General features: G+C 51.2%; 1 protein-coding gene across 6 annotated transcripts in view; it reads right to left on the reverse strand.

The window, feature by feature from the left end:
- The window catches only part of FBXO31 (F-box protein 31), a 55563-nt gene that overhangs the window by 22576 nt on the left and 20832 nt on the right, over positions 1–12155 (reverse strand). For 2 of the 6 annotated variants that reach the window (XM_023228983.3, XM_023228980.2), the window contains exons 2-3: positions 10362–10433; positions 9139–9225 (exon numbers count right to left, since the gene is read on the reverse strand). The exons of 2 other annotated variants lie outside the window; for them this stretch is intronic. In XM_023228983.3, coding sequence (XP_023084751.1) covers positions 9139–9166 — 28 coding nt within the window. In that variant the 5' untranslated portion in view covers positions 9167–9225; positions 10362–10433. The remainder of the gene's footprint in view (positions 1–9138; positions 9226–10361; positions 10434–12155) is intronic. 2 more of the 6 variants (XM_023228984.3, XM_023228981.2) reach the window with 1 other exon arrangement.

Below are 12155 nucleotides of genomic sequence, written 5' to 3' on the forward strand. Positions count from 1 at the left end.
TAATCATCAATAATGTCATCCCAACTCAAATCCTTACCCAGCTAATCAATAATGTCATCCCAACACAAATCCACACCCAGCTAATCATCAATAATGTCATTCCAACTCAAATCCACAGGTTTTAAAAAATAATTTAACAAAATGATTCCAAAGTCCATATGAAAAGGGGAGAGCGGCCAGTGATACTCCAAATTTTAATAGACGAGTGCCATGAAAACGAACGAACAGAATGAGATATGAAGAAAATAAAACATAATCCCCAGGAAGCCCCAGTGGCAGCTGACCCAAGCGTGGAAGTCAGGGATTATGGAGCAGGTTGGGACAGAGGACAAAATGTCATGGGCCTGCAGATTAAAATTTCAGCTGGAGGCTAGGCACGGTGGCTCACGCCTATAATCCCAGCACTCTGAGAGGCCAAGGCAGGCAGATCACCAGGAGTTCAAGACCAGCCTGGCCAACATGGTGAAACCCTGTCTCTACTAAAAGTACAAAAAATTAGCCAGGCGTAGTGGCAGGTGACTGTAATCCCAGCTACTGGGAGGCTGAGGCAGGAGAACCGCTTCAGCCGGGAGGCAGAGGCTGCAGTGAGCCGAGACCACACCACTGCACTCCAGCCTGGGCAACGGAGCAAGACTCCATCTCGGAAAAAAAAAAAAAAATCAACGGTGTCAGCTATTTTTTAAAAATAAATTTCCATTAGCCAGGTGTGATGGCATGTGCTGTGGTCCCAGCTACCCAGGAGGTTGAGGTGGGAAGATCACTTGAGCCCAGGAGGCAGAGGCTGTAGTGAGCTATGATTGTGCCACTGCACTCCAGCCTGGGCAACAGAGCAAGACCCTATTTCAAAAAAAAAAGAAAAAAGAAAAATTCCCCCCTATTTCAAAAGCAACACACACACAGTCACCGAAGACAATTTGGAAAAAGGAAACCTAAAGCTCACCAGTAATCCCATCGCTCAGAGACCACATGTCAACACGCTGACGGACATGGTTCACGTCTGCTGTCCTGCACCTGTGTCTGCTTGCGTGAGCATGGGGGAATGAGCAAATGGGCAGGGTCTCAGGGCTCTGCAGGCAGTGGGGGCCACGGGGGTTTCTGAGCACTGGAGTGGCAAGACCACTCCAGACCACAGGGAGGAAGATGGAGCAGGGAGGGCAAGAAAGCCAGGACAGCAGCAAGGAGGTCGCCACCTGGATCTAGGGTACAGGGAATAAGAAACCTCTCCAGCCTTTGGAGAGGACGCTGGAGTCCACCGACAGCTCCCAGGGTTCAGCCCAGACCATCGTTGAGGAAGTTCCTAAATGAGCCTGGCTCTGTGCAGGCCGCTGCCAGCCACCCCACACACACACACCCCTTTCAGAACAATCCTCGGAGCCCATTTACAGGACACAGTCAAGCCGGTCTTGTCACTTTACGGTCACATTGACCTTGACAATGAAATGCACACTGAAGCATTTAGGGGTAAAATGTACTGATGCCTGCAAGTGTGAAATGCATCAGAAAATAAGTCCACGGATGTCTGCAGGGAGGGACAGCTGGGCGGCTGGGTGATAATGAAATGGGAGTTCACTGGACAATTCTTCCAACTTTTCTGTTTTCAAAAGTTCATCATGAAATACTGGGGGAAAAAAACACTATTCAGCATGGCGCTCTCCGCTCCTCTCCCCTCCCCTCAGCTCCCGCTTTAACTGCTAAGAACACTGCCCAACGAGCCTGCCTCAGACGCCTGGCAATTCCAAAGCGGGAGTTCCCTGTTGTGCTGAAAAGCAGCATTTCTGAAATGAAAACCCAGCAGCGTCCCGAGATGCCCGTTCTAAAGGGACATCTTCCCTGAGTCTTTAAGCTCTGCATGTTGGTCAAAGCGGTGACACCTTCACTGTACTTTGGAAGCAACGGCCTCTGCTGACCAGATGCCGACTCCTTTAGTCTGCAACAGACACCGAAACCATCCCAAGAGGTGAGTCAGAGAAACAGCGTGGCCAGATGGGCTGCCAGCGCGCAGACCCAGAGGCGACACAAGCTTCTCGTGGAATCGCAAAGCCCGTGTCTGAGAACACACAGTTTAAAAAGAGTCCTTACGAAGCACAGCTATCGCACAAGCAAATGTATTCATTCAAGAGATGAATCCATGGATGTAAATAGGAATTCAGCTCCCATTCGAATGGTCAAGAGCACAGCTGGACACATACGAGCGTGAGCGTGATTGCTCTACCTAAGGCCTCACCATTTTTATTACAAACATGTCATCGAGATGCACATCTTTCCAAATTCAAAGGACCCAGTCCTCCCTAAGGTGGGCTCGGGGAGGGGGGAAAAAAGGAGCCAGGAACAATGTTCCTTGCACTTCAGTGCCCCACAAGGCTCCTGAGTGTCTCAGTTAAGGGCAGCAGATGGTTACGCCTTCCCGCAAGCCCAGGCCACTTCGAGGGCTCACTTTTGGGCAGCTGCCACATTATCTTCCCATGTGAAATAGTGAGGGACAGGGCCAGGCGCGGTGGCCCACGCTTGTAATCCCAGCACTTTAGGAGGCCGAGGCGGGTGGATCACCTGAGGTCAGGAGTTTAAAGACCAGCCTGGCCAACATGGCGAAACCCCGTCTCTACTAAAAATACAAAAATTAGCCAGGTGTCGTGGCATACGCCTATAATCCCAGCTACTTGGAAGGCGTGGGCAGGAGAATCGCTTGAACCCAGGAGGCGGAGGTTGTAGTGAGTCAAGATCACACCACTGCACTCCACACTCCAGCCTGGATGACAGAGCGAGTTTCTGTCTCAACAACAACAACAAAAAATACATATATATATATATATCAGTTTCACACGGAGAGATGATCTTCCTTTGTCTGTACAGTGGCTCTCCACCCTGACTGCACGTCAGAATCACTAGGGACAAGGGAAAACGTCAACGCCGGGCTCCACGGCAGCCAAGTCAATCAGCAAGGGGATGGGGGGTGGGGTGGGGGGCCTGTCAGGGTTTCTGAGAAGCTCCCAGGTGACTGTGATGTGTGGCCAGGCTGAGAAGCCCAGTGCAATGTAATCATTCCACAACATACACAGATGTCAACACAACACACTGCCCTATTAAGACGTAATATATACAATTATCATCTGTCAGTTATAAAGAAAGAAATGCTTCTCTGACAATCTAGGAGGCTAAAGAACTACATAGGAAAACCAACAACCTTATTTCTGCTTTGAACGTTACAGTTTTTTCAGTACCCAAAATTAAACAGATGATTTAAAAGATGAGAATGTGAATAAAGACATCACCACCTCTTATTAAAAGTCACTTTAACATCTAGTAGAAGATTACCAAATGCTGAGACCTTTAAGATTTTAACCCTTATTAAAAAGAAAGTAATGAAACAAAAAAAAAAAATTGTTAATATCTGAGGAAAGGCTAAAAAGAAAGAAAATAATCCAGGCCAGAAGTCCACAAACTTGAGTATCACCCGAATCCCCGAGGGCCTGTTCAGGCCCAGCCCGGAGGTCCAGACACGACAGGTGCAGGAGGCGGCCAGGGAAGCTGCGTCCAACAAGTTCCCAGAATACATGGAGGCCGCTGTCCAGGACCCCACTCTGGGAGCACAGATCTGGCCTCACAGTGGAGCCTGGAAAACGTCAGAATAATCTTTGGAGGTGAACGCATTCCTCTAATTCCAGGCACTGAAAGTAGGCATCTATCTGCCCTGGGAGCCCCGGCATAAACGCTCCCAAAATGAATTGAAAATGAAGCCAAATGGGAATGGATCGTGAAAGGTGGGGTTACACTTTCTCCTTCCAGCACCGGCCCAGGTGCCAGCACATCTGGGAGAGCCTGGCTTCTGGTGCACACCCGTCCTGACTCAAGAGTCCCTGAACCTCGGCCCACATGCCACAGGTGGACTCCACGCCAGGAGACTGGCGGGGATGGAGATTTTGTGGGTGGATGCCCCTAACTAAAGGTGTTGGCCTGTGTTGCTCGGGGGACTCTACGGAAGAAAACTGATTAACGTGAGCTATCTTTCCATCAGCTGAGGCGTGGCCAGGGCTGCTGCCTCCTGCAGGCTGCAGGGGTCCACTCCTGGCCTTGTCCTGCTCAGTTCCTGGGCCCTCCTCCACCTTCAGAGCCACATGCAGCCTCTCCTGCCTCTCACTCCTACTCCCACCCAGGGCGCCCCTTGTACAAAGACCCTGTGATGACACAAGGCCTGCCTAGGTGGTTCAGGACGCCCCCCTCGCCTCAGGACCCATACCTTTACCCAGAGTCCCCGTTACCGTGGAGGCTGGACTGAGTGGTCTCCCCCAAAATTCATGTCCCTTGGAACCTCAGAATGTGGCCCTCTGCGGAAGTAATCAAGATGTAATGCAGTCATGAGCACGTTAGGGTAAAGGAAGGCTGGCGCGAAAGGGCCCGATCCACTGACGGCTGTCCTTCCGAGAAGACAGAGACTCAGAGACGACGGAGGGAGCCGTGTGGGGACAGAGGCAGGGGCTGCGGCGATGCGGCCAGAGCAGGAAGAGGCGGGAAGGAGGCTCCGCAAGGGCCGTCGGAGGGAGCAGCGCCCTGGGACACCTTGTCTTGAACCTCTGGCCTCCGGCCTGTGAGAAAGTGGGTTTCTGTTGTTTTAGACCCCCTTTCTGTTCATCTGCTCCAGCTGCCCTGGGAGACCCCCACACTGATTAGATGACAACTCCACAGGCTCTGAGGACCAGGATGCCGACGTCTCCGCGGCCCCTGCTGTGCTCCCACAGCAGGATTCTGTCTCATGTGCGCCTACTCCGCGTTCAGCTCCAGTTTCAGCAGAATGGAAGGAATTCCACTACATTTCTAAGCAAGGCACTCCATATTTTTAAGAGACATCATTATTAATATCTGGGTAAAGGCTAAAATGAATCAGTGTTTTAGCCCAGGTGCAGTGGCTCACGCCTGTAATCTCAACACTTTGGGAAGCTGAAGCGGGATAACTGCTTAAGACCAGGAGTTCCAGACTGGCCTGGGCAACGCAGGGAGACCTCATCTCTATAAAAAAATAGAAAAATTAGCCAGGCATGGTGGCACGCACCTGTAATTCCAGCTAACCAGGAGCTGGGGTCAATCATCTGAGCCCAGGGAGATGAAGGCTGCAGTGAGCCATGACTGTGCCACTGTACTCCAGCCTGGGCAACAGAGCAAGATCCTGTCTCCAAAAAAACTCAAAAATGCACTTTGACTGGCTTCACCAACGTGCAGAGAAGCAGATGTATCAGAACTGCTGTCAGGACAACAGGCTTAACACTCCCAACTCCTTACAAATGCTCATTATCCAGAGCGCCAGGCAACCTCATGCGTCCAAGGAAAAAGGAAGAGAAAAGATACCCCAAAAGTAGTGACTCTGAGATCACAAAACTACTCCACAGACCAAGCACGCTGGCTCACGCCTGTAATTCCAGCACTTTGGGTGGCCGAGGTAGATGGATCACCTGAGGTCAGGAGTTTGAGACCAGCCTGGCCAAACTGGCAAAACCCCATCTCTACTAAAAATACAGAAAGTAGCCAGGCGTGGTGACACATACCTGTAATCCCAGCTACTCAGGAGGCTGAGGCAGGAGAGTCGCTTGAACCTGGGAGGCGGAAGTTGCAATAAGCAGAGATCATGCCACTGCACTCCAGCCTGGGTGACAAAGAGATTCCATCTCAAAAAAATAAAAATAAAAAAATCTACTACTCAACATTAGGATCCCAGCTTCTACCGCATGGGTTTGTTCCAGGACAGTCCTACACTGAGGGATGTCAGCTCGGCCAGGGGCGGTGGCTCACGCCTGTAATCCCAACACTTTGGGAGGCCAAAGAAGAAAGACTGCTTGAAGCCAGGAGTTTGGGACCAGCCTGGGCAACAAAGCGACACCCCCATCTCTATCATAAAATAAAATAAGATGTTGGGCCCACCACACAAAGTCCAGAGGACCTCAACACGAACAGTTAACGGCCCACATGCATGATGGAAACACAAGCCACGCATGGCCCCAAAATACTCAGAAGCCCATCAGAGCAGACTATTCCAAAAGGTGTGCTGCTGTGAGAACAAATGCTGAGCTGCTCTCCATTAAGACACGCTGAGAGCACCTGAATACTGAAAACACGGACACATCACGGGCGTCAGGCTGAGGCTGCTGAAACTGGCTTTCTTTTTTCACACATAAGAACTTTTTCTTCCTGATATTCTAGTAGGTCACGGAGCTAAGAGACCAGTCACCATTTAAGTATGTCCGAAGAGAAATGCAACCCATGTTGAACTGCTGCTTTTCATTGTTCCAAATTTTTCAAGTTTTCTACAATGACTGTGTTTTTATAACTACACTCAAACTTCAGCAGGAACAACAGTATGTCAATCAAAACGCACCTATGATAAAGCCGCCCACTTGAAGCAACTGGTGCCACATCACAATATGAGGCTGCCCAGCCTGGATGAGCGAGAGGCCGGCCCGGCAGCATGGGGAGGAGATCTTTTCCTCGTAAGCTGCATGAAGCTTCCCTCCACCTGCCTCGGGGACAAAAGGAATGTCCCCTGCCCCCAGTGCAACTCTGGAGACTTGCTAGGCCCTGGCTGTGCAGCCTCCCCAGAGGCTGGTCAGAATTCCATCCTGAGTCCGCAGTGTACATTCCAGAGAAACTGTGAGACAGACATGCAACATGAGGAGCCTCTCAGTGCTTGTCCCCTTGTATTGAAGAGCCCTTGCCCAATCACCTGAGGTCAGGAGTTCAAAACCGGCCTGGCCAACATGGCGAAACCCTGTGTCTACTAAAAATACAAAAAATAGACGGGTGTGGGGGTGGGCGCCACTACTCAGGAGGCTGAGGCATGAGAACTGCTTGAACCCGGGAGGCAGAGGTTGCAGTGAGCCGAGATCACACCACTGCACTCCAGCCTGAGTGACAGATTGAGACTCTGTCAGGAAATGGAGGGGAGGGGAGGGGAGGGGAGGGGAGACAGGACAGGAAACGGAAAAGCCAGCACATTCGTGTCGGCACCAAGGAGAGACTGTTCTTGTCAATGCTCACAAGTCGACCGTCCCCTCCCAGGGCTCTGCTCGCTGACTGCTCAGAGGAAGGATTGGTCAGTCTAGAACAGCACAAATGTCTTCAAACGTTGCCCACCCCTCCTTTTCCACCTCAGCCCCTTCCAGCGCCGTGTTCCCCGTCCACAGACTACTGAGAGGTCCTTTGGCTCTGAACTCCACTCAGCTGAACAGTTCACCTCACCAAGGCAGTGTTGTTAGCAGGCATGTAAAGCGTTCAGACACCACCCTGAAGCGTGCTAACCAAATCCAGGCACCTGCGTGCCAACTTCAGGAAGGTCCTCTCGGTAAAGTGGGACCAGGCTCCCCAACTGCAGCAGTCTGCTGAGATCTGGCAGGACGATCAGAGAAATTCTGGGAACGACTCTTATTCTTTCTGCTTTCAGTAGGTGTTTCCGGAAATTGGGCATTTATTAAACTTAAGATGTAGGTCTGCTCCCAACAGGCCATGCAGACTCACGGGCAATCTGGTGGATGGAAAGCAATAGTAGGGGCTCCACGAGCCTCAAGAAACTGCAACACCGCTTTTAGTGCAGGCAGGTGTTTTCAGTCTCTTCCTGGACAGCTGAAATTCACTGTCTCCATCACCACTCAACCACTCTGAGCTAATAAAAAGTGGAAACAGGCCAGGTGCGATGGCTACACCTGCAATCTCGACACTTTGAGAGGCCAGGGCAGGAGGACTGAGCGAGCCCAGGAGTACAAGACCAACCTGGGCAACACAGTGAGGCCCCCGTCTCTACAAAAAGCTGAAAAACTAACCAGGCATGGTGGCACACGCCTCTAGTCCCAGCTACTAGGGAGGCTGAGGCAGGAGGCTCGCTTCAGCCCAGGAGTTCAAGCATACAATGGGCTGTGATTGTGCCACTGCACTCCAGCCTGGGCAACAAGAAAGACCCTTCTCCAAACAAAAGTGGAGACAACATTAAATTCCTATGACTGTGGCTTAGAAAAGTTTCCAGAGCTCCATCAGAAGAATTCAGTTCTTTTTTTTTTTTTGAGACAGAGTCTCGCTCTTGTCACCCAGGCTGAAGTGCAATGGCGTGATCTCGGCTCACTGCAACCTCCACCCCCCAGGTTCAAGTGATTCCCCCGCCTCAGCCTCCTGGGTAGTTGGAATTACAGGCGCCTGCCACCATACCTGGCTAATTTTTGTACTTTTTAGTAGAGATGAGCTTCACCATGTTGGCCAGGCTGGTCTCGAACTCCTGACCTCAGGTGATCCACCTGCCTCAGCCTCCCAAAGTGCTGGGATTACAGGCGTGAGCCACCGCGCCTGGCCAAAAAGAATCAAGTTCTAAAGAGTCAACTGTTGGCCAGGCATGGTGGCTCACGCCTGTAATCACAGAACTCTGGGAGGCCGAGGTGGGCAGATCACTTGAGGTCAGGAGTTCAAGACCAGCCTGGCCAACATAATGAAACCCCGTCTCTACTAAAAATAGCAAAAAAATTGCTGGGCGTGGTGGTGCACGCCTGTAATCCTAACTACCTGGGAGGCTGAGGTGGTAGTATTACTTGAACCCAGGAGGCAGAGGTTGCAGCGTGCTGAGATTGTGACACTGCACTCCAGCTTGGGTGATAATGAGACTGTCTCCAAAAAAAGAAAAAAAAAAAGGAGTCCACTGTTGCTACCTGTACTTGTCTGTTGAGAGTATATGCATATGTGATTTTTAATTCACATAGGCTATTAAAATGTGACTAATAAAACTCAGAAGTCAACTATTCATATTTCATTTTAGAATAAAAGTTTTAAAGCTTCTACTGTTCGTTCCTCTCTGCCTCGGCATGAATTTTCGCAGTAGCTCCTCAATAAATGATAAATGTGCAAACGTGCATTAAAGTGATCTCGACTGGTACTACACAGAAACCACTGCAGAAAGGTGACCCAAATGTGGCCCGGGTGCAACCCACAGGTGTGATCTTTGTCACAGACGAACCAGAGCCACGCTGCGGCAAGTGAACGTGAAAGGATGACAAAAAGCCATGAGGTCCGCTTGCTCCGGGACCAAAGCTGTCCCATGTGTGAATAAGGGGGCCCTCCCCATGCAGTTCTTGGCCGTGCTGGCTGCCACAAAAGCCAAAGCTCGCAGGAGGTACATACGGCAGGTGTAAACGTCTCTGTACGCCATGTGCTCATAATCAGGGAGAATTTTCACAAAACGTCCCGACTTCACGCGAGGGTTTATACCTGAACAGACACAGCAGGGAAAGGGCTAAGGATGGCTCCCTTTTCAGGACTGTGCAAACAGCGTGCATACGACCCAATGCCCGCCCCTCACCAGTGTGATACAATCCCCACATGTTTACGCAGCCACCCAGGACACAGGGAGGCGGCTCTGAGAAACCTGCTGGAGAGAACACTGTGACACGTTTTCCTTCCATAAGTGATGCCACCAGAAACTCATGGTGGCAGCAACCTTGGGAATCCTTTCCACATTTGATCACGCTCCTCCCGCGGCCAGCACACGCTAGGCAGGCCCCAGGCCACAGCTCACCGGGGTTCAGGAGGTGGGAGGGCAGGTGTCCTGGCCGGCGAGCATATGAGATGACTGTCTTTGAGATGATATGGCCCAAGTGGCTTAAGAAACTCAAAGAGCATCTGCCTTGCAGCAATGAAAAAGAAAAAAGAAAAGAAGCTCAAAGAACAGTCAGAAGATGAAAACTTGTGCTATGAGACACGCATAGAAACCCTCTGACCATCAAAAAAAGCCAAGAGTTTCATCCAATGAGCAAGAAATGGGAAAGCCCCTGGCACTGAAGAAACACCTGCGGGAAGACAGCCTGGGGCCGACGAGCCTCTGCCTGCTCGGTGAATGTCACAGGTGACTCCGGAAAGTGGGGGAGCCAGAGAAACATGAAACGGGGTTGGGGGGCTCAGCCTCCCCACAGAACACCGAAGGGAAGAAGAACTTCAGAAGGGGGGCCGCCTCTCCATACCTGGGGGCTTGGACGGAAGGCACCACAGCTGCATTTCCCAATCACCACAGGCAGTCCCATCCTGAAGGCTGGAGGCCCAGAAACCAGAGAAACAGGCAGCTCCAGGAGCACCAAGTCGCTCTGGTGCTGCCTACATTTCTCAGCTCTAAAGGGCCTCTATGCCTAATAAAAGCCACTAGTATCCAGAATGGCAGAACGGAGAACAGAGCGTCCCCTCCCTCAATTTTAGCGCTGTTACTACCAGTGCTGTATTCAAAATGTGACTGTAAGATGGTTTCTGAGAAAACAAAAGTACGGACTAAATCACTTTTATTATTTATCATTGATATGCACTGTCTGCTTCTGGTACGAAGTTAATCATGGATGATAACAAATAGATTCACTCACGCTTCGCGTAGACGTCCCGACAAGACACGCCTGTGATCTCCAACTTCCGCAAGTTTTCACAAACACCGTACTCTGTAACAAGAAACATTTGCAGAAATTTAAGATTAACAAGTCCTAATGAGACAGACAGGGGCAGGCTGCTGACGGCTGGCAGCGGAGGTGCACACCTAGCCTCAGCCCCATCTCCAGAGTACATCTGTCACTGTGGAGATTTCACTGATTTCTCCACATTCAGTCAACACCCTTGTTCACCAATGAAGACATTATTCTCTTTTAGTCAATGTCACCCTTTACAAAATAATAATCTGCATTGTCTCTTCTAATAAGCTCGAGAAGCCTAACCACACAAACCAACATCAGACAATCCCTAGTTTATGAACAAGGTGAGGCCGAATTCAGTTGTCTGGACACAGTGCCATGTTTCCATGGAAACAAGGTCACCACTGGTGTTAGGGTGCAGACGGTGCCAGAGGCCAGTCCACCCCACGTACTTCCCTGTGCTGCCTGTGTGCTCAACTCAGCCCGAGGCCAGGAGCGGATCGTGCAAGACATGGGGGAAGGGGTGAACACTGTCCCTTCTCCACTGGCTAGCCTTGGCCAGGCCCAGTGAAGGGCTCCTGGACACCTCCCCCTCCCCTGTCCTCATATCCTCACCTGCTGACAGCACCCTCCTCTGTCCCCTACTCCCACCCCACCACAGCTCCAGTTTTCACAATCACCAACACCCAGCACATCCCAAGCAAAACCCCAGGTCCTTCAGCTTGGGTCTCCGCAAGCCTTTGAAAGGAAAGACCACCAGGGGCTAATCCACACAACCACAGAACTGCACGTGGGCCAAAGGCTGCCACTGGCGATACCTGCATTCTGAGCTTTCCATGTGCTGTGTACTATGCCAAGTCATGCTAGGCATCACCTCACTGCATCCTACAGCAGGCCCACGAGAGAGGCACCACTGTCGTCTCCACTTTCTCAACAGAGAAAACAAGGGCTGAGAGGTGGCGTGACTCCACAAAGGAACTCGAGCTTATGGTCAGCTGGGACCAAAAATTGAAGCCTAGATCAAAAAGCTTCCTTCGCAGTGAGAATGTGGCAGGGGCACAACACCGGAGACAGGACGGGGTGGCTGGGTCTCCACACGGACCACTGCAGCTCACACTGACTGTGTTATGCCCTGTGCAGGCATGAGAGCCTGACAGTGACCTTGAAGGTCAGGACCCTGCCCTGTGGCAGAGAGGGAAACCGGGGCCAGTGAGGTTGGTGGCCATCAGAGCTCACTCAGCAGTCATAATACAGGAACAAAGTAAAAAACAGAACCAAAGTACTGCCCCCCATCATGTGCCTTTTGATAAGCCCTACTCGCCCGGAGGCCTCGTCCCTTCTTGTCAGTAACACGGATGCTATTACCCCAAATCCTTCTCTAACTGCAAGCACTGACAGTACTCAAAGTAAAGCTCGAGAAGCAGACAAGGTGGAGACAGCAGTTGAGACGAGGTAGCTGCTACTCAGCAAACCTCTTTCCAGGGGAGCCGTGCAGGCTCCTGCCTTGACAGCATGTCCCCTGCCTCCACTTCTGAACCCCAGGCTCCTGGACAGCCTGCATCTCCTCTCAGGAGGCCTGCGGGTCCCCCTTAGTGGGAGGACCTGGGAAACCACATCCTAAATCCAGTGGGCTCCAGTGAGGAGTGCCCAGAGTGGGTCCCCGAACGAACACACCCAGTGAGGAGATGCATTTTAGTTCTTTGGAGAAAGAAACAGGAATTACAAGAGTGAGTCACTGCAGAGCTCCTGCAGAGC

This window comes from Piliocolobus tephrosceles, chromosome 17 (genome assembly GCF_002776525.5).
Source record: "Piliocolobus tephrosceles isolate RC106 chromosome 17, ASM277652v3, whole genome shotgun sequence".
NCBI lineage: Eukaryota > Metazoa > Chordata > Mammalia > Primates > Cercopithecidae > Piliocolobus > Piliocolobus tephrosceles.